This window comes from Oryx dammah, unplaced genomic scaffold (assembly GCF_014754425.2).
Source record: "Oryx dammah isolate SB20612 unplaced genomic scaffold, SCBI_Odam_1.1 HiC_scaffold_6, whole genome shotgun sequence".
Classification (NCBI taxonomy): domain Eukaryota; kingdom Metazoa; phylum Chordata; class Mammalia; order Artiodactyla; family Bovidae; genus Oryx; species Oryx dammah.
The window spans coordinates 9,472,923-9,500,505 of record NW_024070190.1 but is presented as its reverse complement, the minus strand read 5'-3'; the positions used below and the strand labels follow the sequence as shown (position 1 = coordinate 9,500,505).

Sequence of the window (27,583 nt, the reverse complement as noted above, 5' to 3'; positions counted from 1 at the left end):
GCCTGAAAGGTGGCCACTCCTGCATCCTTCAGGGGACCAGCTGGGCTGCATCGGGAGATGCTGGGATGTTCCAGGGCAGGGAGAGCCTGTGGGGGACCATGGCATGGTCCTTCTCTGGGGGAGGGAAGACAGGCAGCTGCCTTGGAGGCACTCCTCCCCAAGACTAGGCCCTCTCGGTGTGGCCAGCACTGTCTCCTCAAGGCATCACCAGGGGAGGGACCAGCCTTGGATCTGGAGAATCTTCTAAAGACAGATGAGGGGCTCTGGCAGGGGTCTTGGGGCACAAGGTCAAGCCGGTAGGTAGGATCAGCAGCCCTCGGCTCTTTGCTCTTGGCTGAGAGGGACTGAAGCTGGCAACCACTGAGTTCCACTTGGAAATTCCAGGACCCGAGGCCCTGAGACCCCACCCAGCCTCCAGAGAAGAACTGGTGGGGAAGGCTGAGTCGGGAGGGGACCATCCACTCTATCACTGGACTTGTGCAGAGCACCACCTTAGCCCTGGGGGCCCCCTGGCACTTTAGACGGTCCCTCTCGGCACCCCCTTTCCCCATTACCTCTCTCCCCACAGGACCAGGAAGTGGCAAGGACAAGGGACATGCTGACCGGCTCCCACACACTCTTGCCACCACGTGGTGGGCTCCGGGCTCTCTGGAAGGCCCAGACGGAACCCAGAGCCTACCCAGACCTGCCCCAGGGTCCCCCCCTAGGGTGAGCCTTGGGCCTTCCTGCAGGTGAGAGGCTGGGCAAGGAGCAGCTAGGAGGTGTGGATGGAGGTGGATGTGCAGAGTCTACACAGGCACAGGCCCCTCGTCAGGCATGGTAGTGTGGGGACAGTGGGTCACAGTCTCCATGTGTGCTCACGTCCCCCACCCTGGGAAGTGAGGGCCGCCACGAGGCCTCCCCACCCCCCCGCGCTTCCTGTGTGGCCCGGCCACACACAGGGGACCCAGTGGCAGGGTGGGGGAGGCAGAGTGGTATGGCTGGCTGGCTGGCTGGCCGGGGGCCTCCCCGAGAAGGCAGGATTTGACCAGAGGCTGAGCGGGGGACTGAGTCCAGCCTGGGGGCAGCACATCCAGTCTGAAGAAGCAGCAGCAGCAGGAGCTCTGGGGCGAGCAGCCCCTGGGATGAGTGAGGGGCAGAGGGGGCTTCTAAGGGTGGGGGTATGAGCCAGCAGGAGCCGGTGACAGAGATTCCGGAGACAGCAGTCACGGGGAGCCCTGCAAGCCAGGTGAGGCTCAGCTGGGACCCCCTGGTCATATGCCGAGTCCTAATCCTAGGACCTCAGGGGGTGACCTTGTTTGGAAACAGGGCTGGGGCAGGTATCATTCCTTAAGATGGGGTCATACTGGAGTAGGGGGCCTAATCCAAGGTGAATAATGTCCTTAATAAAGGGGGAATCTGGACACAGAAACGCACATGGGAGAGCACCATGTGAAGATGAAGGCAGAGAGCAGGATGAAGCTTCCACAAGGTAAGGAATGCCCAAGGGCCCCAGCAAACCACCAGAAACCAGGGGAGAGGCCGGGGACCCCTTCTCCCCCACAGTCTCAGAGGAAATCCACCTCGCCAACAGCTTGAGTTTGGACTTCTGGCCTCCAGAGCTGGGAGGCAGTCTTTTGTTGAAGCCACTGTGTTTCTGGTACTTTGTTACAGTTGCCCTATAGCAAAGCAACACGGGTCAGCTCTTAGAGATACGGAAGCCATCATTCAACAGAAAGATGTCCTAAGTTAGAATGGAAAAGAGACTCATGATTTGTGCAGTTGTCAAGGCTGCCTGAATGGCCAGAGAGAGCAAGAGAGTGGCTCTTCCTTCCTTGGGGGTGGGGAGGGCGTGGTGGGCTCCCTCCCAGCTCTCTGACCCTCTGCAGGGGGCACCAGTCTCAGGATAACTTGCTAGGGGTGCAAGGCCTTCTTTCCACGACTGTCAGCTTCCCCTAGAGCACAGGGAGGGACGTGTGTCTGCTCCGTGTCTCCAATCCCTGTGAGTGTTAACAGCCTCAGCAGGGAGGCCAGAGGTCTCCAAGCAGCAGGAGGAAATAAACTACAAGTGGCAGACGTATTTTTTTCCCTTCTCTGTTGACAAAATCAGTTCTGCCTAAGACAACTTTCTTTTTTTTTCTTTTCTCAAAACTTGGGCTGATAAGGGCTCAAACAAACCAGTATTCATGTCAATTGTTTTATGGTGGGGGATGACACACTTTGTGCCAGTCTATCTAAAAACTGCATATTGTGGAAGAGGAAAGTGAAAGTGAAGTTGCTCAGTCGTGTCCGACCCTTTGCGACTCCATGGACGGTAGCCCATCAGGCTCGTCTGTCCATGGGATTTTCCAGGCAAGAATACTGGAGTGGGTTGCCATTTGGTGAAATTCCCTCAGCCTCGAGGTGTCTCTCTTATCTGATTAGCAGCTTGCTAACAGTCATAAAACACTTTGCTAAAAACTAGCAAGCAGGCAGTCTTTCTGTCCCCTTCTGATGTCTATGTTAGAAGCTTTCCCTGTTACTATTATACTTTAATAAAACTTTGCTACAGAACAGCTCCAAGTGGTCAAGCCTCGTCTCTGGCCTTGGATCGAATTCCTCTCCTCCAGAGGCCACAAATCCTGGGATTGCACACGGCTCGCAACCGCAACCTTTCACCTGCCCAGACCACAGTGGGACCTACAGGCAACTGGGCAGCTGAGTCAGGAAGGGCTGGGTGTCAGCTTTGCCTGGCTGTGAACCCAAGGAAGACCAGCTGTAAGAGAAGCCAGGGAACAAAGTCTTGGAGGGCCGGGACCACAGGAGCAGCAGAGATGAGTGCTGAAAGAAGGAGCCTGGGCAAGTGGCTCCATCATGTTCAGGGACAAAGGCTGCATTTGATGAGCAGAGGTAGTGTCCCAGGACCAGAGTAACGGGACCGTGCCTGGGGTCAGCACTGCAGGCACTTGGCCATCTTGCCTGAGTACAAATCCCAGATCAGCTGCTTCCTAGCTGTGATTTCTCTGCCCCATGACTGAACTTCTCTGTTCAGTGGCTGAATTTCTCTGCCCTGGTTTCTTCAGCTGCAAGATGAGCACAGGGAAGTGTGTGTGTTAGTTGCTCAGTCGTGTCCAACTCTTTGTGACCCATGGACTGTAGCCTGCCAGGCTCCTCTGTCCATAGAATTCTCCAGGCAAGAATGCTGGAATGGGTTGCCATTCCTTTCTCCAGGGAATCTTCCTGACCCAGGGATCGAACCTGGGTCTCCCATATTGTAGGCAGAGTCTTTACCATCCGAGCTACTAGGGAAGCCTGTCAGAGTCCTCGGAGGACAAAGTGAACTAGCCTGGGGTAGGCACACAGTATATATTGGAGGACTGTTACTTATTACATTTTATCACCACAGCAAGGATGCACTTGGTACAACAGGGTGGTGCTGGGATGGGGGCATGTGAGGAGGAGTGGCTCGGCGGGGGGTGGGGGTTGCTCCAAAGCCTCAGATACTCTAGAGACTGAGAGTCTCCAGAGAAGGACAAAAGCTGAGTGCAGAGCCTGAGGCTGACTCTGACTGCAGGTGGGGGCTCATGGTCTTGAGGCCCACAGGCGCCGTTGCCCAGCATGCCTTGCTACCTTGTAAAGCAGGCAAAGCCAAGAGTGGCCTTGGTAGGAGCAATTTTAAGAAGCAATAATGAAAAACAAACAGCTGGTGTGGGCTCTGGGAGATTCAGCTTTGACAGAAACCTGTGACTGGTCCCAGCCTCAGGCTCTGGTGGTAAATAGGGGACATTCATGACCTACGGGGCCCGATTCTGAGGATGGAAGGAATGCTGGCTTTTCCAGGCCATGTGGTGCCGTCATGGCTTCATTTGTACGAAAAGGAAGAGGCATCTCCCTGAGTCAGAGGCCGTCCAGCATGCCCATCTCAGGCTCTTTAAGAGCTGTGACCCCGCAACCCCCGAGACAGACCTCCTTCCCCACAACCCCCCACCCTCGGACTCTGGTTCAGACAAGTCATCTGACAGAAAGGTCAAATGCTCAGTTAATGCTCCATTTGGAATCTACCTTGCATTTTACCACCTGGAAAATCACTTCTGTGATTTTTGAAACTTAAAAATCTCATGTGATAACAACTGTTAACTAACTAAGCAATGAGAAACTCCTGGTCTGACAGTCAGCTGCACACTGGAGGCCTCTGGCTCAGCAGCTGCTCTGCTCGGGGTTCAGGGCAGATGCCACGGGTGAGGAAGGGGGTCTTCTTCACCCTAACCAACTGATGTCACTTTGTTCAGCTATCTAACTATTTACCTCTCTCCTTCCCTGTCTTCCTGCCTCCCTTCCATCTCTCATCTGTCTTCAACTAAGGAGTTATCGTCTATCCATTTATCTCTGTGTATCTATGCATGTATATATGTATCTGTCAAACATCTACCTGTCTATCCATCTTGTTCTTGTTCAGTCTCTCAGTCGTGTCCAACTGTTTGAGACCCCCATGGACTGCAGCATGCCAGGCTTCCCTGTCCTTCACTCTCTCCCAGAGTTTGTTCAAATTCATGTCCATTGAATTGATGATGCCATTCAACCATCTCATCCTCTTTCATCCCCTTCTCCTTCTGCCCTCAATCTTTCCCAGCAGCAGAGTCTTTTCCAATGAGTCGGCTCTTCACATCAGGTGGCCAAAGTATTAGAGCTTCAGCTTCAACATCAGCTCTTCCAATGAATATTCAGGACCGATTTCCTTTAGGATAGACTGGTTGGATATCCTTGCTGTCCAAGGGACTCTCAAGAGTCTTCTCCAGCACCACAGTTCGAAAACATCAATTCTTTGCTGTTCAGCCCCTTTAATGGTCCAACTCTCACATCTATACATTACTGGAAAAACCATAGCTTTCATTACACAGACCTTCGTTGGCAAAGTGATATCTCTGCTTTTTAATATGCTGTGCAGGTTGGTCATAACTTTTCTTTCAAGGAGCAAGAGTCTTTTAATTTCATGGCTGCACTCACCATCTGCAGTGATTTTGGAGCCCAAGAAAATAAAATCTCTATTGTTTCCATTGTTTCCCCATCTATTTATCATGAAGTGATGGGACCAGATGCTGTGATCTTACTTTTCTGAATGTTGAGCTTTAAGCCAACTTTTTCACTCCCTCTTTCACTTTCACCAAAAGGCTCTTTAGTTCCTCTTCACTTTCTGCCATAAGGGTGGTGTCATCTGCATATCTGAGGTTATTGATATTTCTCCCAGCAATTTTGATTCCAGCTTGTGCTTCATCCAGCCCAGAGTTTCTCATGATGTACTCTGCATGTAAGTTAAATAAGCAGGGTGACAATATACAGACTTGATGTACTCCTTTACTGATTTGGAACCAATCTGTTGTTCCATGACTGTTGCTGTTGCTTCTTGACCTGCATACAGATTTCTCGGGAGGCAGGTCAGGTGGTCTGGTATTCCCATTTCTTTAAGAATTTCCCACAGTTTGTTGTGATCCACACAGTCAAAGGCTTTGGTGTAGTCAATAAAGCAGAAGTAGATGTTTTCCAGGAACTCTCTTGCTTTTTCGATGATCCAGTGGATGTTGGCAATTTGATCTCTGGTTCCTTTGCCTTTTCTAAATCCAGCTTGACCATCTGGAAGATCACGGTTCACATACTGTTGAAGCCTGGCTTGGAGAATTTTGAGCATTACTTTACTAGCGTGTGAGACGAGTGCAATTGTGCAGTTGTTTGAGCATTCTTTGGCCTTGCCTTTCTTCAGGATTGGAATGAAAACTGACCTTTTCTAGTCCTGTGGCCACTGCTGCGTTTTCCAAATTTGCTGGTATATTGAGTGCAGCACTTTCACAGCATCATCGTTTAGGGTTTGAAACAGCTCAACCTACCTATGTATCTTTATGTTATCTGTCCATTTATCTTTCTATTATCTATTATCTATCAGCCAATTGGGACTTCCCTAGTGGCTTGGATGTAAAGGATTTGCCTGCAATGTGGGAGGCCCAGGGTTCAATCCCTGAGCAGAGAAGACCCTCTCAAAAGCTTTCCTGTGCCACCTATGAAGTGAATAAGATCAAATTTCTTTTAAAATACTCTGCTATTCATACTTTACAGGAGATATGGGTTTCCCAGGTGGCACAGTGGTAAGGAATCTGTCTGCAGACAGGGGAGATAAGGGTTCGATCCCTGGGTAGGGAGGATCCCCTGGAGTAGGAAATGACTACCCACTCCAGTATTCTTTTCTGAAAAAGCCCATGGACAGAGGAGCCTGGCAGGCTAGCGTCCATTTGGTTGCAAAGAGTTGGACATAACTGAACACTCACAGACACACACATCAATCAATTAGCTATCTATATATCTATTATCTATCAATTTTCTATCTATCTATCACCTATCTATTATCTATATAATCTCAATCTCCCTAAATACCTATAATCTATCTTTCTATCTTCTACCGATATCTATCCACCCATTATCTGTATATCCTTCTGTCTCCCTATCTATCTGTCATCCATCTGTCGTTTTTAATCTTATCTATCTTCTTGCCCATCATTACACACATCCTCACTATTTCAGTTAAATCCCCAGTCTTGCTCTGGGCACTTCTAGGAGGCAGGCACTTATTGCCTTGATGCAGAATTGACAGGAGAACACGCACAAAGAGGCACTTAATGAATGCTTCTTGATGGTAAAAGTACTGAGGCCAAAAGTGAAAGCACTGAGAGGTTTTGAAGGTCAAAGCCAAGGGACAGTGTGCCGGTGGGAGCCAGGCCAAGCATCTGTCTCTCCCACTCCAATGGGTCACGTCCTCTGCGAGCCCTGAGGGTCACCTTTCCTAACCCAGCCTTCTCCTCCAAGTACAGAGGGATTTTGGAACCTCATCCATCTGATTGAGCCTAATTAGTTGGGCCTTAGTTTAAACATGATTTTAAGCTTTAGACTCAGACCAAACTTCTTCCATCCCCATCGGCTGGCACCCGTCTTCCCTCTTTCCCTATGCTTGAAATGTCAGGAGCAAGGGGAGGAAGTGGAGAGCGGTAGTGACCAGGCAATGGAGGGCAGGAGGCTGGCTGCCTCATCACAGGACTTGGAGGGGGTGGGTCAATTCACAGGAGGAGGGAGGCGCCTTCATGGATGAAGAGCTGTAACACAGCCGAACACAGAGACACATGAGCCAATGGTCTCTGAAGGAGTGAGAGATGGGTGGAAGAGACTGACCACTGGACCGATGGACAGACAGACAGCTGGCTGAGGTAAGGGACAGACGGATAAAGGATAAAAGCTGAATCTAACACATAGAATAGAGTTTTTTTCTGAGTAGAACTTACATGAGTCAGTATACTTGGGGGCATCTTTTGGCCCAATACTGATCTGTCCTGGGTAAACGGTCTCTCAGAGGTTAGAATGACAACATAGCCCACGGTGTCGGCCAGTGAGACGTGAGGAGCCTTGGCAGTAACACGAGGCCCCCACTGCACTCACCTGGCCTCCGTGTCCCTTCCCGGGGTGACCAGTGGCGGCCCCCATCCTTTCTGCGCTGTTCCGCGCTGCTCTCCCGGCTCTCACCACTGGGGGCACTGTTGCCGCCTGCGGGCGGGGCGCGCCCCGCATCCACGTCCTCCGTGTTGCCCGCGCCCGGCTGGCCCGCTGCATCGCAGTCCTTCCGCACTCTGAGAGGAAGAGACGCTTCAAGGATTCTCACCCAAACATGTCTAATTCCCCTAGACGCCCCATCACATCTGTGTTCAAAGCAGGACGGCAGACCGCACTGTACTGGTGAGAAGCGATGGAGATGCAGATGGCATGCAAATGGAAGGAGGGGTTTCTGTTCCCCAAACCTCAGTGACTGATAAATGAATGCACCCTGCTCGGATGAAGAAGCCCCTCAGGGACTGATAAGTGAATACACCACGTCCGGATGAAGAAGCCGCGCGGGCGCCACCATCCACAGGGACCCTCAGCTTTGAGGTCCGACACACAGCCCTGTTAGATTCAGGCAAAACAACTTAGAATTTGTTCTAACTAACCAGGAACACTGTTACCACCAGGTGAGAAAACTTATTCGATGAGAGATGGGGCTGGGGGCAGGATGGGGCAAGGAGGCTGGTTCAAGCCTGGTTCTTTGCAACAGATGTGTAACAAAGACCCGTAACCTCAGCAACATTCCAAGGACTCAAACCCAAGTCTCAGCCCGTGGATGGAAGGCGGAGGGAGGCAGACTCTCATCTGATGACGTTTCCCATTGAGTCATCATCTGAAACGGCTTGTTGAAACAAAGGGTGTGTTGGAGGACATTTGGGCACCGCAGTTTTCATCACCGGAGGATGGGCAGACAGTGAGATCCTCACCAGAAGCCTCGGAGCTCGCAGCCTCCCCCCCCCCCCCATCCGGGTAAATAATGCCTTTGCCGTGAAGACCCACCTTAACCACTTGGTTCGGAGCCACGCCCTGATGCTGTCCAAGGTGAGCGGTCCGCTCCAGACATTCTTCAGCTGCCTGTGGGTCCCCAGGTAGGATGTGGTGAGTGGAGAGACATACATGGGGTACCCCAGGGGCTGGTCACAGGAGGAATTGATCAGGTTCCGGAGGACCTGCTTGTTGTTCTGAATGCTGCCACGCTCGGGGTTGCGGTTGCGGAGGAAGATGAGTTCTTGCTGCTGCCCCGCCCAAAGGCCGCGGACACATTCTCTGTTCACCTGCAGAGCGGGTAAGACACGGGGAGGAAAGTGGATGGTGTGGCAGAGAGAGAGCGGGGCTACAGACTGTTGGGTCTGAGAACCTGTGGCCACTATGCTTTGGCCTAAAGCTTTCTTAGTGATGTCTGAAAGGCAGCAAGGTGGATATGATGGCATTTTCATGGGGCTGATTTGAAGCTGTATGAAGAGAATCTCTGGGAAGGAAGTTATCAGGTCCAGGAATAGGTTATGAGAGGGAGGTTTGGAATCTTAGAGAATTAGAAAGTATTTAAGAACAAGCTAGATCCTGACCCCACCCATGTCTAGCCTAGCAGGACTTCTTGCCAAAGCCATCACCTGCACACCAGCTCTTTGAGTGGGAAAGGGCCCTGACAGAGATGCACTGCCTGTCCGGAGCCACCCACCCACCCTGCATGCTGGCCAGCACTGCCCGCTCCCCCTGCCCCCGGGGAAATGTGGTTCTGGACAGAGGATGCTGGCCCAGGGGGCATGGCATCTGTGCCAATCCATGCTACCGTGCTGGGAAAAAAGTTCGTTCAGGGGGGCTTCTTTGTTGGCTTAGTGGTAAAGAAATCACCAATGTAGGAGACTCAGGTTTGATTCCTGGTCTGAGAATATCCACATATGGAGGAGCAACTAAGCCCATGCCCCATAACTACTGATCCTATGCTCTAGAGCCCGGGAACTGCAACTCACTCCCAAAGCCTGCGAGCCCTAGAGCCCGTCCTCCACAGCAAGAGAAGCCGCCCCAGTGAGAAGCCCTTGCATACCGCAACCAGAGAAAGCCCGCATAGCAACAGAGACCCAGCACAGCCAAAACTTAAATCAATATATGTAATAAATTATTTTAAACAAGAAAAGTTCATTCAGGTTTTTCCTGAATGAAAACCCAAATGAACTTGTTGGCCAGCCATATAATTCTTCTCATGTCCCCCCAGGTGGGAGGCTGGTGGCAGCCGAGAAGGATGGCTCCCATACCTTGATCACCTTGAAGCTCAGGAAGCTTCTGTGGAGCATGAGCACCTTGTACTCGTCCGTGCCCTCGTCTACCACGTGCCTCAGGGTCAGCAGCTCCTCCTTGTTGGCCAGCACGGCACCCCTCCAGGCTGGGTCACCCTCATGGCAGATGACCACTTTCTTCTCAAAGGACCGGATGGCCTCGTAGAGGACTGCTGGGTCTTCGTACTCGTCTGGGCAAGTGAACTGGTCCTGGGGAAAGAATTCATCTGTGGGTCGGGAGGACACAGAGCTGGTCCTGGCTTGCTGTGCACACAGCAATGAGGCCGATGCCTGGTGCAAGGCCAAGTCCACCTCCACATCGCTCAGCCCCGCTGGGTGGATGGAGGGCACCTCACTATCACAGTGGCCTCGGGGCCCATAGAGCTGGTGGCATAGAAGCCTAGGACTTTTCACCACAGTGTGGACACTTCTGATGTCATTTTCTCCAGCCAAGTCCCCTCTTCCATGCTAGTGGGTGATCAGCACCTCCTAGGGACTCTTAAGGGCACATCACCATGGGTACCATCAAAAATAGGCAATGCCTCAGTGCTTAGTTGCTGGGCTTTCCAGATGGTGCTAGTGGTAAAGAACCTGACTGCCAGTGCAGGAGGCAAGAGATGCGGGATTGATCCCTGGGTTGGGAAGATCCTCTGGAGTAGGAAATGGCAACCACTCCAGTATTCTTGCTTGGAAAATTCCATGGACAGAGGAGCCTGGAGGGTCCATGGGGCCACAGAGTCGAGGAGACTCAACTGAGCACACACACTATACACACACACACACACACACTTAGTTACTAAGTCAGAAGCCCACTTGTCAGAATTATGCTGAGCAAGGGGACCGTGTTTTTGAAAGGTCATTTTTTCCCCTAATATTTCAGGATTATACTTAAAAAAAAAAAAAGAAATGCTCACCTGGTGCAGCTTCAGGGACATCCTGAGAGCCGGGACGACAACTTTGTGCAGCAGGTCGATGTCTGCAAACACCCACTCATCTCGGGCTGTTATCCTGAAGTCACCTTTGAAGAGGGCATGGAGGCCATATAGGAAAGAATCCAGGCTGCAAAACAAAGTTTGTTTGTTCACATGGAGCAAAAAGTGTTCAGGCTCCTGTCACCCTGAATTGGCCCGAGTCTCCCCTGTGACACAAGAAGGACTTTACTGTCTTTCGGCTGATCTGGCAGGGGTCCCACTGAATACCTGACCCTGAGGCCCATGTTCGGACCCTTGTGACAACTGCTGTAGTGATCACCATCAAGAATAGCCCGTGACACACCAGATCTCGGAGTGTGGGGGTAGAAGTCTTGGTCAGAGCCAGCCTGCCACATCCATAGGCAGAGTGAGTGTGTACATGCAGGACATCTGGCCCAAGAGCCCTGGAAAGGCTACACTTCTCAGGAGGGAGGCAGGGAAGCCTGGGGAAGAGTCCAGGCCCTTCTGCTTGTCCTCTCTGTGTTTCCGGATGGCACTTTTGGACTATGCGACTCATAATGAAAATTGGATTCTCTCACCGTATGGAGAGAGAAAATGACACCAAGTGAAATCTCAAATTGGCTGTTTAGATTTTCAGAGTATACCAGTCTCCCAATCCCACCTTTTTTTTGTTAATGACTAGTGGATGAGGCACAATTTGTTGTTGTTGACTCGCTAAGTTGTGTCCAACTCTGCGACCTCATGGACTGCAGCACACCAGGCTCCCCTGTTCTTCACTATCACCTGGAGTTTGTTGAAACTCATGCCCATTGAGTTGGTGATGTTATCTAACCATCTCATCCTCTGCTGCCCCCATAATAGAGGGGGTTAAAATGAATGACTGAAGGATTTCTCAGCTTTCCCAGGTTTTTATGTTTCTGGGCTTTTCTGCTTTGCCTTCATTTCCTGTGTGTAACTATTGCCTGGGTGGAGAGCAGAGAGGCACCCAAGGGACACCTTGCACAGGCCGGGCCCATTACCTTTTGGATCAACGCACGGTTCGGGAAAGCGATCCATCCTATATTATGTGGAGGGAAAGAACTGTTCTTAATTCTTTCCCTTTAGGCCCATTAATACACTTGGCAGCCACCTCTAATGAGCCTGGCTTCTAACATCCCTGAGTGGGACTGGGCAGCTACACAAGAAGCAACATCCCTGATAGGATTGGACTGGGACATAATGACCCAGGAAGTGTGTGGAAGAGACTTTCTGAGGATGGAGCTGAGGAGGATTCAAACGAGCTGGCTCACCAAGCAAGACTGTGGATTCCACACCGAACATTAGGCCCGCATGTCAGGGAAGTAGTTCTGCTGACTGCTATTGGAACACGTGATTGCAAAATGCACCACAATCGTTAACTTCCTTCCAGAACTCCATTGAGAGAGATGCTGAGGCTCAAGGTCAGAGATGACTGTGGGAAATGAGTCTAGGCAGGTGGGGCAGGTGCCAGGGTCTTGAGGAGCCCAGAGCCTTTCAGGAAGAGTTTCAGGAGGCAGCCGTCCTGGACAGGCTGCCCCCACACAGAACAAAGACTTCCTGGGGCTGCCAGCAGTCCTGGGAGGGGAGGGGTGGATGGCAGGGCAAGGACGCAATAGGACAGGGGAAGGGAGGGGAGCTTTAAAACAGTGCAAACTGCTGTCATTGAAAATGGTCCAAAATGCCCCTGTCGTCAGATAGCAGTAAGTACTAAAAAGAGGGCTAAAAGTAGGTGGGGTTTCTTCTAGAAAGGATTAGAAGCATGCCAGGCTGCTAGCACACAGGTTTAGAGAAATCACCCCTCTAGATGTAGGGCTGAGGACAGTGGCAGAGGGAGATGAAAGGACCTGCCAAGATGCCCAGGTAGATGGCAGAGAAGAGCCAGGCATTCAGCCCATCCTTTGACGGCTTATGCAAGGCAAGCACAGATCTGATTCCCCAGTCTAGAAAACGCCCTTCCACGGGACCTCGATAAATGATTGGAGCCCATTTCAGGCCCCTAATGACAGAATGATAGATGCTTTACTGATCATTTCTATTTTCAGAGGAGAATAACACATTATGAGACTTACTGCTATTACATTAAAACAAGTCTCAATGCACACACCTATCTATGAAATAGACACAGAATCACAGGGAGAGAGAACAGACTTGTGGTTGCCAAGGGGAAGCGGGGTTGGGGGAGGAAAGGACTGGAATTGGGGATTAGCAGATGCAAACTAACATATATACATATAGAGAGAGAATGGAGAAGCAACAAGGTCCTATTGTATAGCACAAGGAACTCTATTCATCTTGTGATAAACTATAGTGGAAAAAAATATTAGAAAAGAATGTATAGATGTATAATTGAATGTACATATACACTTTTCTGTACAGCAGAAGTGAATACATTGTAAATGAACTATATGTCAATGAGAATTTTTTAAAAAAATGAGTCTCCATGCAGAAAACAAAGCCTGAATTAGAATTTCACTAGATTGAGGGTACTACCCTTAGATTGTGGGGCATTACTCCTAGTACCTTAAAGATACAGGCATCCTAAATATAAGGTGTTTCATTATCTGCCTTTTATCTTCAGGAGAATGAGGAGGAAGAAGGCAGAGATGTGATAAGCTGGAAAGCTCTGAGGAGAGGAGAGGTCTCCAGGTGGCCCCCACGCATTTCTGACTTGCAGAATCACCAGGCTTCATTCTGTTAAGACTCTACTGAGAGATGACAGGCTCCCACCCCGAGGCCAACAGCTGGAGCAGGGAAACAGGGTTACATCTGAGTTATTCAAGGTTGGCCTTTGTGGGGACTAGAATAGCCAACACTTGGCCCCTTCGCTTATCTTTATTGATTGAGGTTTTCTGCACAAATGCGGTGCCGTGTAAGCCGAGGCTCATCTCAGTGCCGTGGTCCAGTTCTCTGCGTGCGGATGTGCGTCTCTAACACATGATTACACTAGGGCCAGGTTTCTTCTGGAGCCTGCCCTGCCCCGTCCCCACACAAATGGACAGGGTTGCCCCTGCACTGAGGACTGTCTGGTGACACACTCTGTACCCAGCCTTCTGCACCTCTTCTGCAATGTTAACCTACATTCCACACAGTTAGGACTTGCATAATATCTCACCATCCTAAGTGTGTGTACGTGTGTGTGTGCGCGCGCGCGCGCCTGTCCATGTGTGGATGCATATTTGTGTATGTATGTGCATGTGTGTGTGTGCATGTACACGAGCGCACACTTATATATGTGTGTGCTTGAGATGAGCACACGTTTATGTGTGATGTGAATGTGTGTGCGTGTACATGTACAAGGGTGCATGTTTGTATGTGTGCACATGTGTTGGAAAGGACAATTCAGCTTCTGCTCAGAGTCACTCCACACCCCTAGCCCACACCAGCAACCACCAAGCTGAGCCTCTGTGACACTCTGCTTGTACTTACTCCTGTTCTTTCTGGTTCCTGACCCTGTTCCCTATTCTATGATGACATAACCATTGGTGGTGAGTACAAACAAGAGGTTGGGGCTATCAGCACTTCAGCACAGATGTACACAACCTTTCTGGAGTCATTTTCTGGCCTGAAGCTCTGGCTGTTGCTTGCAGCCCTGGCAGAAACTCTAGCTCCATGAAGATTATGCTTTAACGAGTCCCGCCCATTTCAGCATCCTCGCCCATCACCTTTCACAGAACAGTGACAACTTGAGAATGGCCAGCTGAAGTGAAGGCTGTTTTCACTCCTGTTTCACTGTTTTATGGCATCTTTGTTTATCCACAGAGGAGTCCTCAGGGCTTGAGTCTAGCCAGATGTTGCCTATGACCCTATCCAGCTCAGCCCAGTTCTCACCTGCACCCTCTCTCACTGGCTCTCAGTCCATGGAAATTCTGGCCCCCAGGAAATATCAATATCCAGAAATATCCAGAAAAATTCTGGATGTCACAGCTGTAGGGCAGTGCTCCTGGCACCCAGTGGGGTAGAGGCCAGGCAGGAACGCCCAGGACAGTCCCCCACAACAAAAAGCCACACAACCTAAAATGTGAATAATGCTGCTGCTGAGAAACCTTGCCCATTATGATTGAAGATACAGATTTTAAGTTCTAGACACTGGTTCATTATCTTGGATCCAGTGTTAATGACTCTTGGGATTCAGGTGGAAACAACTCTAATGCTGGGATAGTTTCTGCAGGACTCCCAGTGGACTCTCCAGAAGGACTGATATGTTCAAGTTAATGTCCAAACAGACTCGTATACTGTATGTTTACAGATGGGCATCGTGAAGAGCCTTCTGCTGCAAGGCACTGCTGTACATGGAGCCCTCGGAAAACATATGCGAACAACTGTGATTTGCAGGCTGGGTTTCCCATGCTCACTAATTAGTAATGGAGATTCTTAGAGAGTGAGTGCTTGGTGGTTATCTAAGTCAGTATCCTAGCTCAGAGAGCGTTCCACTGTGGGGGAGGCACTGTGCGTCATACATGATTCATTCCTCTGTGGGATTCCCCAACCATGCACTGGTTGCATGGTTGATCCCATCACTCCTGACCACTAAAGGAGCTGGAAGTGCAAAGAGTAATGCATGCAAGAGGGGATGGTCTTTGGTATCAGTATCCTACTGTTGATAAGCTCTTATTGATCATTATCCAAAAGCAATTCCTGACAACTAATCTTTGAGTTCTTTAAATACAAGATATATTTTCTTCAGGTGAAAATTACTAAATGTATTTTTTCTGTGGGATGAATAAAAGATCCTCTTCATTGATCTATTTCTCAGAGTTCATTCAGATTAAGGCTTTTTTTGTATTTGATTTCATTTTTTTCAGCTTTATTGATGTGTAATGGACACACTTTTTAAGTATTTAAAAGGTAAAAAAAGTTAAAATTATAAAAACAAAATCTTATATACAACTTGAAAGAAAATAATAAAATGTACATCATGATGATTTGATAAACATTGTGAAAGGCAGATTAAGCCTTTTGGTTTGAGGATTTCAGCTTCCTTTTTAAAGATGGTTTAAATATAATTTTTAAAAACTCGGGAGAAATAAGAATTTGTGAACTCCTAAAGGTGTGGTTGATAGATTAATGTTTTATGGGTGGAAGTTAGAGCAGTCTTATTATGTTAAATACCAGGAAATATAGTAGTTTGTATACATGAGAGTATTGTAGATATCTGTATTATTCAAGAGCATCTCAGAATTTTAAGTTACACAAATATTAAAACCACTATATAAAATATTAACACTTCATAAATAATCTTTCAGTGAACATATTGTTTTTTTAAAAGTACCAGCTCTGAGCAACTAGAAGCGAGACAGAAAGGATACCTTACATTTCTCTGGTGGTTTGTGCATTACTGAGTGCTTTCCACTGCATCAGCTCAGCTCATTCCCATGGTTGCCTGTATAAGATATAGTATTAAAACCCTTTCATTTAAGAGGAAACAGGCCAGAAAGGAGTTCAGAAAGTGGATGAGACAGGTGGGAACAGATATTTAGCATCTCATGCAACACTGAAGGGCTTCCCAGGTGGCCCTAGTAGTAAAGAATCCACTTGCCAATGCAGGAGACCTGAGAGATGTGGGTTTGATCCCTAGCTTGGAAAGATCCCCTGGAGGAAGGCATGGTAATCCACTCCAGTATTCTTGTCTGAGAATCCCATGGACAGAGGAGCCTGGTGGGCTACAGTCCACGGGGTCACAAAGATTCAGACACGACTGAAGTGACTTAGCAGGCACGTGACATTGAAGAAGCATACCTCCCTCCTGCCAGCCACCTCTCCAGGAAACACAGAGTCTCCATAAAAATGTGTAACTGGAGTCATCTTCTTAAAGACCAGCTCAGAGGTTGTATTAGAATGGACTGATCTCTTCAAAGGCTTCAGTTGAGCCCACAATAAAAATACTATGAATGTGTAAGTCTTGAACTATCCCCCACCTCACCCTCCTGAGGTCGGTGGCGAGCTATTTTCCAAGGTTTAAATTGGTGTATGGTTTCCCTGGGGCTGAGATGGTAAACAATCTGCCTGCAAGGTGGGAGACCTTGGCTCAGTCTCTGGGTCAGGAAGATCCCCTGGAGAAGGGAATGGTAACCCACTCCAGTATTCTTGCTTGGAGAATCCCATGGACAGAGGAGCCTGGCAGGCTGCAGTCCATGGGGTCACAAAAGAGTCCAACACAACCTAGCGACTCAACAACAAAAGCACCTACCTCATCCTCTTTCATGCCTTGAGAGAGAATGAAATGTGTCAACTCGTGTCAAGCACTGAGCACTGTTCCCAAAACCCATGGAGTGCATCATCAATGTTCACTATGATCATTATTCTGATTTTCACTGAACTGGAATGTCCAGGCAATATAGGCATCAGATATAAAGAAAAGACATTTATCTTGTAGAAACTCGGATAATCATTGGAGAGCAATCACATGGTGAAAGAATCTCAGGGATGTGGTTTCAACTAAATGCCAGCTGTAATGAGAAATAATAATTCCCAAGTGAGAAGTAGTTAAAAGACAAGATTCGATGAAAAGCTTTTTAAAAGTATGTTTGGCTTCATGACGTTTTAGTACTTCTGGGCCTCTATATCAATGGGATCAACTGTTATTATCTGGTGAAAGATGCTTCTGGAGGCTGCTGGACTGGGAGCAGGCTGGCTGTGGAAGAAACAACCTCCTGGCAACTGCTCAGAATAAAAATAGATTTCCAGAACCGGCTCCCAGTGATTCTAAGCTGGCGTGTGTGAGATGGGGTCTTGGGTCTATATTCTGGCCAAGATCCCCAAGTGATTCTGGGGCATAGGGAGGTCTGAGACTCAGGGAACCAGAACCTGGATGCTTCCTCAAAACGTCCAGACATTTCAGAAAAGCGATGGAGTGGGAGCTCGGCGCAGGACCTGTGCCCCAGACCGGGGTAAGAGAAGGCTTTCCCACAGAGGAGGATTCTTAATGGCTCTTTTCTTTGTATTTTCTATCTCTTTGCTGAAGTTCTCACTGTATTTTCCATTCTTTTCCTGATTTCAGTGAGCATGTTTGACTGTTACTTTAAACTATCTGCTGCATTGATTATCTCAGTTTCATTTAATTCGTTTCCTGGGGTTTGTCTTCTTTCATTTGAAAGATATTCCTTTGTCTCATTTTTGCCTATCAGGTTTTTTTGGGGGGAGGGGGGTTAAATTATTTTTTTAAATTAGAGTATAATTAATTTACAATGTGTTATTTCAAGGGTACAAAAATGATTCAACTATGTGTGTGTGTGTGTGTGTGTGTGTGTGCTCAGTCATGTCCAACTCTTTGTAGCTCCATGACTGTAGCCCTCCAGGCTCCTCTGTCCATGAGATTCTCCAGGTAAGAACACTGGAGTGGGTTGCCACTTGTAGCTCCAAGATCTTCCCAACTCAGGGATCAAACCCATGTCGCTTGTGTCTCCTGCACTGGCAGGCAGACTCTTTACCACTGCACCACCTGGGAAGCCCATATCTGTGTGTGTGCATATATATGCATATACATTCTCTTTCAGATTCTTTTCCATTATATTCAACTCTCTCTGTTTGTTTCTATGTATTAGGTATATCATACATCTCTTGACCTTGAAAATGTGACCTTATGTAGCAGATGTCCAGTGGGCCCAATGGCACAGCTCCCCCAGGTCACCAGAGCAGAGTACCCTGTGGGTTGAATGCACTTCCTGTTGTGGTTGGGTCATGATTGCTATGGGTGTCTGATGGGTGGTGCTTGGCCCCAGGCTGGCTGTTTTGAGGCCTGGTTGTTACTGCTCTGGGCATGGTGATATACAGGGCAAGACTCCTGGGATGGGAACTGCTTTGAGGGGCCTATTGGCAGGTTGGGCAAGGCTGGTCCTCAGAGGACTCCAGGACAGGGTGCATGGTGTTAGCTAAATAGCAGAGAATGAGAGAAATGACATCAACAAGCACCTGGTGACCAATGTGGAAGGAGAAGGGGAAAAGGCACATGCCAACACTTCTGTCCCCTGAGAAAGTCCCCCCAGATCCCTTCCACTCAGCATATGTCCTGAAATTAATCAGTGAATCTTCTTGGATGATCCAGGTGTTCTCTCTGTGCTGGGACTCAGAGCAAGTGAGTGTGTGCACAAGCACAAACAAGAGGTGAATCTGGGTTTCCCACAACTCTCAGGCTCTCCTGAATGTAAAATCTTGATGCTGATTTTTGAGCTTCCAACTTGGAGGAGGTCACCATTAACCCCACCATAGAGCCACCAGAACTTACACAGGACTGAGGAAACAGACTCTTGGAGGGCACAAACAAATCCTTGTGCACACCAGGACCCAGGAGCAGTGACTCCACAAGAGACTGACCTAGACTTGCCCGTGAGTGTCCAGGAGTGTCTGGCAGAGGCGTGGGTCAGCAGTGGCCTGCTGCAGGGTTGGGGGCACTGAGTGAGTGTAGCAGTGCGTGCATGGGACCTTTTGAAGGAGGTCACCATTATCTTCATTACCTCCACCATAGTTTGGTCCCAGGTCAAATAACAGGGAGTGAACACAGCCCCACCCATCAACAGAAAATTGGACTAAAGATTTACTGAGCATGGCCCTGCCCATTAGAACAAGACCCAGTTTCCCCCTCAGTCAGTCTCTCCCATCAGGAAGCTTCCATAAGCCTCTTATGCTTCTCCATCAGAGGGCAGACAGACTGAAAACCACAATCACAGAAAACTAACCAATCTGGCCACATGGACCACAGCCTTGTCTAACTCAGTGAAACTATGAGCCATGCCACATAGGGCCACCCAAGATGGATGGGTCACGGTAGAGAGTTCTGACAAAACTGGAGAAGGGAATGGCAAACCACTTCAGTATTCTTGCCTTGAGAACCCCATGAACAGTATGAAAAGGCAAAAAGATAGGACACTGAAAGATGAACTCCCCAGGTCAATAGGTGTCCAATATGCTACTGGAGATCAGTGGAGAAATAACTCCAGAAAGAATAAAGAGATGTAGCCAAAGCAAAAGCAACACCCAGTTGTGGATGTGACTGGTGATGGAAGTAAAGTCCGATGCTGTAAAGAACACTATTGCATAGGAGCCTGGAATGTTAGGTCCACGAATCAAGGCAAATTGGAAGTGGTCAAACAGCAGACGGCAAGAGTGAACACTGACAAATCAATCAGCAAACTAAATGAACTGGAATGGGTGAATTTAGCTCAGATGATGATTATACCTACTACTGTGGGCAGGAATCCCTTAGAAGAAATGGAGTAGCCATCATAATCAACAAAAAAGTCCAAAATGCAGTACTTGGATGTAATTTCAAAAACGACAGAATGATCTCTGTTTGTTTCCAGCGCAAATCATTCAATATCACAGCAATCCAAGTCTATCCCCTGACCAGCAATGCTGAAGAAGCTGAAGTTGAACGGTTCTATGAAAACCTACAAGACCTTCTAGAACTAACACCCAAAAAAAGATGTCCTTTTCATTACAGCGGACTGGAATGCAAAAGTAGGAAGTCAAGAAACACCTGGAGCAACAGGCATATTTGGCCTTGGAGTACAAAATGAAGCAGGGCAAAGACTAATAGAGTTTTTCCAAGAGGATGCACTGGTCATAGCAAACACCCTTTTCCAACAACACAAGAGAAGACTACACATGGACATCAACAGGTGCTCAATACCAAAGTCAGACTGATTATATTCTTTGCAGCCAAAGATGGAGAAGCTCTATACAGTCAGCAAACACAAGACTGGGAGCTGACTGTGGCTCAGAGCATGAACTCCTTGTTGCCAAGTTCAGACTTAAATTGAAGAAAGTAGGGGAAACCACTAGACCGTTCAGGTATGACCTAAATCAAATCCCTTACAATTATATAGAAGAAGTGACAAATAGATTCAAGAGATTACATCTGATAGACAGAGTGCTTGAAGAACTATAGACAGAGGTTTGTGACATTGTATTGGAGACAGTGATCATACCATCCCCAAGAAAAAGAAATGCAAAAAGGCAAAAATGAGGAGGCCTTACAAATAGCTGTGAAAAGAAGAAAAGTGAAAGGCAAAGGAGAAAAGGAAAGATATACCCATTTGAAGGCAGAGTTCCAAAGAATAGCAAGGAGAGATAAGAAAGCCTTCCTCACCAATCAATGCAAAGAAATAGAGGAAAACAATAAAATGGGAAAGACTAGAGATCTCTTCAAGTAAATTAGAGATACCCAGGGAACACTTTATGCAAAGATGGGCACCATAAAGGACAGAAATAGTATGGACCTACCAGAAGCAGAAGATATTAAGACGAGGTGGCAAGAATACACAGAAGAACTATATTAAAAAGATCTTCATGACATAGATAATCACGATGGTGTGATCACTCACCTAGAGCCAGACATCCTGGAATGTGAAGTCAAGTGGGACTTAGGAAGCATCACTATGAACAAAGCTAGTGGAGGTGATGGAATTCCAGTTGAGCTATTTCAAATCATAAAAGATGATGCTGTGAAAGTGCCACACCCAATATGCCAGCCAAAATTTGGAAAACTCAGCAGTGGCCACAGGACAGGAAAAGGTCAGTTTTCATTCCAATCCTGAAGAAAGGCAATGCCAAAGAATACTCATACTATCACACAATTGCACTCATCTCAACTCTAGCAAACTAATGCTCAAAATTCTCCAAGTCAGGCTTCAACAGTACATGAACCATGAACTTCCAGATGTTCAAGCTGGTTTTAGAAAAGGCAGAGGAACCAGAGATCAAATTGCCAACATCCATTGGATCATCAAAAAAGCAAGAGAGTTCCTGAAAAACATCTACTTTTGCTTTATTGACTATGCCAAAGCCTTTGCTTGTGTGGATCACGACTAACTGTGGAAAATTCTTAAAAAGATGGGAATACAAGAGCACCTGACCTGCCTCCTGAGAAATCTGTATGCAGGTCAAGAAGCAACAGTTAGAACTGAAAATGGAACAACAGACTGGTTCCAAATTGGGAAAGGAGTATGTCAAGGCTGTATACTGTCACCCTGCTTATTTAATTTATATGCAGAGTACATTATGAAAAATGCTGGACTTGATGAAGCACAAGCTGGAATCAAGACTGCCGGGAGAAATAGCAATAACCTCAGATATGCAGATGACACCACCCTTATGGCAGAAAGTGAAGAAGAACTAAAGAGCTTCTTGATGAAAGTGAAAGAGGAGAGTGAAAAAGTTGGCTTAAAGCTCAACATTCAGAAAACGAAGATCATAGCATCTGGTCCCATGACTTCATGGCAAATATATGGAGAAACAATGGAAACAGTGACAGACTTTATTTTTTTGAGCTCCAAAATCACTGGAGATGGTGACTGCTGCCATGAAATTAAAAGACGCTTGCTCCTTGGCAGAAAAGTTATGACCAACCTAGACAGCATATTCAAAAGCAGAGATATTACTTTGCCAACAAAGGTCCGTCTAGTCAAGGCTATGGTTTTTCCAGTTGTCGTGTATGGATGTGAGATTGGACTATAAAGAAAGCTGAATGCCCGATGAAGCAATGCTTTTGAACTGTGATGTTGGAGAAGCCTCTTGAGAGTCCCTTGGACAGCAAGGATATCCAACCAGTCCATTCTAAAGGAAATCAGTCCTGAATATTCATTGGAAGCTCTGATGCTGAAGCTGAAACTGCAACACTTTGGCCACCTGATGCGAAGAACTGACACATTGAAAAGACCCTGATGTGGGAAAAATTGAAGGCGGGAGGAGAAGGGGACGACAGAGGATGAGATGGCTGGATGGCAACACTGACTCAATGGATATGAGTTTGAGTACACTCTGAGTAGAGTTAGTGATGGACAGGGAAGCCTGGGGTGGTGCAATCCATGGGGTCACAAAGAGTTGAACATGACTGAGTGACTGAACTGAACCCCAGTCTGTCAGACAAACCTCAGTCTTGTCTGCAAGATGATCCAATATGACATCTGGCCCTAATGTGGGGACTCATATCCAGTAGAAGATGGAGAAGGGAAACTGAGATGATGTATAGGATCCTGAATAACACTGCTTTCCTCAGTCCACTCTGGGTGGGAGGGGTGGGGGTATGGTTGATGTGACCTCAGACTGTGACAGTGACCTCTTGCCACAAGGTCATCTTTCAGGGCTCTCCACCTCTAGCACAGACATCATCATTATTTCTCTGTCATTTTTCAAGCTCACATTTATCTTGACCTGTTCTATCCTCTCTGTTGTTGTTCAGTTGCTCAGCCATGCCTGACTCTTTGTGACCCCATGGACTGCAGCACACCAGGTCTCTCTGTCCTTCACTGCTTCCGGGAGTTAGCTTAAACTCATGTCCACTGAGTCGATGATGCCATCCAACCATCTCATCCTCTGTTGCCCCCTTCTCCTCCTGCCCTCTATCCTCTTAGAAGCCTATGTATTCCAAGAGCCAGTAAAATTTCTTCTTCAAGCAAACATGATGTTGGTGTAAAGTGCAGCCACCTTCTCACTTTTATCTCTAGAAACAGACATCAACTAGGATCTACTCATCCCCTCTCATTTACTGGAAGGCAGTCACCAAGCTGTCTTTCAGTCCCTGGGGTCAGTGAAACTATTTTGACTTCCTCCTAAAACCTGCCTTTATATATGTATGCTTTTATTCAGTAGGAGACACAGTTCTACAAAGGAGAAAGGCCCCAAACTCCAAATAAAAACCATTATCAGCTTTTGCTTGTCACATCCTTATTAACTCATTCTATTTCCCTAACATATGGATATTTTACTTGAAGACATTCTATATACTTGTACTCTTTTGCTCGCTTGCATTCGGTTTAAGCTGATTCTCAACTTACTCTTTCTCTCAAACTTTGCATGCACATGCTTTTATTCCTTGAAGATAGCCTGTCAAACTATGTCACTGTTGTGAAGTTAAAATATGTCAGAAACCGATCAAATGAGCAGAGCTTGTGACTGCTGCTAGGCTGCTGTGTAAGACTTACCTGGGGAATCAGTATTCAAAAATCATCTTTTACTCCTTAACATTAAATATGTGAGAATGATATTGTTTGTTTGGTCTCAGACAGTACACTTGAGAGTATACTCCTGAGTTAAAATTTTATGAGGATAAGTACGTGTGCACACACACACAGATCATGAGCCACTCCTACTTTGAATATATAATAAAGCTATACTGAATGAAATATTAGCAAAGCGAATTCATCATTGCATAAAAATAATGCATCATGACCAAACAGAGCTTATCTCAGAGTTATAAGGATGTTTTAATGAAGAAATTTGTTAATATTACCAATTACATTAACATTAGTTTGCCTAAAAAGTTTGCTCAGTTAGTGAATATATTATTCAATACAGCTCTTGCTGAAAAAGAAAAATGTGTCTTGGTACTTAAATCTGAATAAACTTTTTGGCCCACCTAATAGATTTAAGAAGAATAATTTCATCTGAATGTAAGCCCTCAAACTTTCAACAAATTCATCATCCTTTCCTGAAAAAAACCCTTGGCAATCGAGGAAGAGAGAGAAATTCCTAACCTGATAAAAATGGTCTAATAGAAGCCTGAGTGAGTGCAGTCGCTCAGTCATGACCGACTTTTTTCGACCTCATGGACTGTAGCCTACCCACCTCCTCTGTCCATGGGATTTTCCAGGCAATAGTACTAGAGTGGATTGCCATTTCTTCTCAAGGGGATCTTCCTGACCCAGGGATCGAACCCAGGTCTCCCCCATTGTAGACAGACGCTTTACCGTCTGAGCCACCAGGGAAGTCAATAGAAGCCTAAAACAAGCTTATTTTTTAATGCTAAAATTTGACATTTATGCCCATGAATGTCTGGATTAATGTGAGGATGCTGTGCTGAACAGAACAATGGCCCCTCAAACATGTCCATGTCCTACTCTCTGGAACCTGTGGATATGTTCTCTTACAGGGCACAAGGAATTCTCCAGATGTGATTAAATTGAGGACTTTAATTTAAAGGGGGAGATTTTCCTGGATTATCTGGGAGGACCCAGTGTAATCGTAAGGACCCTCACATGTAAAAGGGAGAAGTAGGTGAGACAGAGTTTGCTGGAGAGACAGACTGGAAGATGCAACACAGATGGCTGGGAAGATGGAGGAAGGGCAGTAAGGATGTAGGCAGCCTGTTGAGCAGGGGACGGATTCTTCCCGCAGAGCCTCCAGAAGGCATGAAGCTCTGCTGACACCTGGGTTAACCTGTTTTGCACTTTCAACCTCCAGAACTGTAAGATCACTAGTTTATGTTGCTGTAAGCCACCTAATGTGTGGTAAGTTGTTACAGTAGCAATTGGAAACTAACACAGATGCCAAACTTCACTTGGAGGTCATAGCCAGTGTAACAAGAATTGAGTTATGTTTATCGGGAAAGAAAAGGCCAAACTGTCATTATTTGCAGATATGTCTTTCCAGCAGAAAATCAAATAGGATTAATAGAAATAATATTGCTTAAAGATTTTTTAAATGTGGTTCATTTCTAAAGTTTTTATTGAATTTATTACAATATTGCTTCTGTTTCATGTTCTGGTCTTTTGGCTGTGCAGTATGTGGGATCTTAGTTCTCCAACCAGAGATGGAATCTGCACCCTCTGAATTTTAAGGTGACATCTTAACCACTGGACCATCAGGAAAGTGCCACTGAAATAACAGGCTTATAACAGAGTTCAGTAAGAGGTGCCTGGAATGAGACCAATATGAAAAAAGAAATAACTTTCATGTAAACCAGCAATAGCCATTAGAAAATGTGATAGGGACAAAAAGAGTCTATTCATGGTCACAATAAAACTATAAAATATCTAGGATCAAATCTTTCAAGTATTACAAATCTCCATAAAATGATAAACTGCTACTGAGAGAAATTTAAAAAACTGAATGATTCCAGAGACAGTATATTATTGACTGATGTCCATTTACTTCTTAAGCTAATCTGTAAATTTAATACAATCTAAATCAAAATTCCAGCTGAGGTTTTTATAAAATGTGAGGTCTAATTTCACCTGAGAAGGGATGTCCCTGGTGGTCCAGTGGTTAAGACTCCACACTCCCCATGCAGGGGGCCTGGGTTTGATCCCTGGTTATGAAATTAGATCCTTCATGCCACAACTAAGACCCAGCACAGCTAAATAAATACATAAATAAATATTTTAAAATAAAATAAATGTCACCTGAGGAGAAACTGAGGCACAGCAGCCCCACCATAAAGATAAGAGCACCTGGACAGAAAACATTTAACACATGAACAGTATGAAAAGGCAAAATGATAGGATACTGAAAGAGGAACTCCCCAGGTCATTAGGTGCCCAATATGCTACTGGAGATCAGTGGAGAAATAACTCTAGAAAGACTGAAGGGATGGAGCCAAAGCAAAAACAATACCCAGCTGTGGATGTGACTGGTGATAGAAGCAAGGTCCGATGCTGTAAAGAGCAATATTGCATAGGAACCTGGAATGTCAGGTCCATGAATCAAGGCAAATTGGAAGTGGTCAAACAAGAGATGGCAAGAGTGAAGGTCGACATTCTAGGAATCAGAGAACTAAAATGGACTGGAATGGGTGAATTTAACTCAGATGACCATTATATCTACTACTGTGGGAAGGAATCCCTCAGAAGAAATGGAGTAGCCATCATGGTCAACAAAAGAGTCCGAAATGTGGTACTTGGATGCAATCTCAAAAATGACAGAATGATCTCTGTTCGTCTCCAAGGCAAACCATTCAATATCATGGTAATCCAAGTCTATGCCCCAACCAGTATTGCTGAAGAAGCTGAAGTTGAACGGTTTTATGAAGACCTACAAGACCTTTTAGAACTAACACCTAAAAAAGGTGTCTTTTTCATTCTAGGGGACTGGAATGCAAAAGTAGGAAGTCAAGAAACACCTGGAGTAACAGGCAAATTTGGCCTTGGAATGCGGAATGAAGCAGGGCAAAGACTAATTGAGTTTCGCCAAGAAAATGCGCTGGTCATAGCAAACACCCTCTTCCAACAACACAAGAGAAGACTCTACAAATGGACATCACCAGATGGTCAACACCGAAATCAGATTGATTATATTCTTTGCAGCCAAAGATGGAGAAGCTCTATATAGTCAACAAAAACAAGACCAGGAGCTGACTGTGGCTCAGATCATGAATTCCTTATTACCAAATTCAGACTTAAATTGAAGAAAGTAGGGAAAACCGCTAGACCATTCAGGTATGATCTAAATCAAATCCCTTATGATTATACAGTGGAAGTGAGAAATAGATTTAAGGGCCTAGATCTGATAGATGGAGTGCCTGATGAACTATGGAATGAGGTTCATGACATTGTACAGGAGACAGGAATCAAGACCATCCCCATGGAAAAGAAATGCAAAAAAGCAAAATGGCTGTCTGGGGAGGCCTTACAAATAGCTGTGAAAAGAAGAGAAGCAAAAAGCAAAGGAGAAAAGGAAAGATATAAGCATCTGAATGCAGAATTCCAAAGAATAGCAAGAAGAGATAAGAAAGCCTTCCTCAGCGATCAATGCAAAGAAATAGAGGAAAACAACAGAATGGGAAAGACTAGAGATCTCTTCAAGAAAGTTAGAGATACTAAGGGAACATTTCATGCAAAGATGGGCTTGATAAAGGACAGAAATGGTCTGGACCTAACAGAAGCAGAAGATATTAAGAAGAGGTGGCAAGAATGCACAGAAGAATTGTACAGAAAAGATCTTCATGACCCGGATAATCATGATGGTGTGATCACTCATCTAGAGCCAGACATCCTGGAATGTGAAGTTAAGTGGGCCTTAGAAAGCATCACTACAAACAAAGCTAGTGGAGGTGATGGAATTCCAGTTGAGCTAGTTCAAATCCTGAAAGATGATGCTGTGAAAGTGCTGCACTCAATATGCCAGCAAATTTGGAAAACTCAGTGGTGGCCACAGGACTGGAAAAGGTCAGTTTTCATTCCAATCTCAAAGAAAGGCAATGCCAAAGAATGCTCAAACTACTGCACAATTGCACTCATCTCACATGCTAGTAAAGTAATGCTCAAAATTCTCCAAGCT

The 27,583-nt window shown here is 46.5% G+C and overlaps 1 protein-coding gene across 1 annotated transcript in view; it reads right to left on the bottom strand.

The window, feature by feature from the left end:
- Positions 1-27,583, bottom strand: part of PCNX2 (pecanex 2) — a 314,554-nt gene that overhangs the window by 10,041 nt on the left and 276,930 nt on the right. The window contains exons 29-32 of the mRNA XM_040242736.1: positions 10,559-10,703; positions 9,624-9,854; positions 8,371-8,645; positions 7,432-7,619 (exon numbers count right to left, since the gene is read on the bottom strand). Coding sequence (XP_040098670.1) covers positions 7,432-7,619; positions 8,371-8,645; positions 9,624-9,854; positions 10,559-10,703 — 839 coding nt within the window. The remainder of the gene's footprint in view (positions 1-7,431; positions 7,620-8,370; positions 8,646-9,623; positions 9,855-10,558; positions 10,704-27,583) is intronic.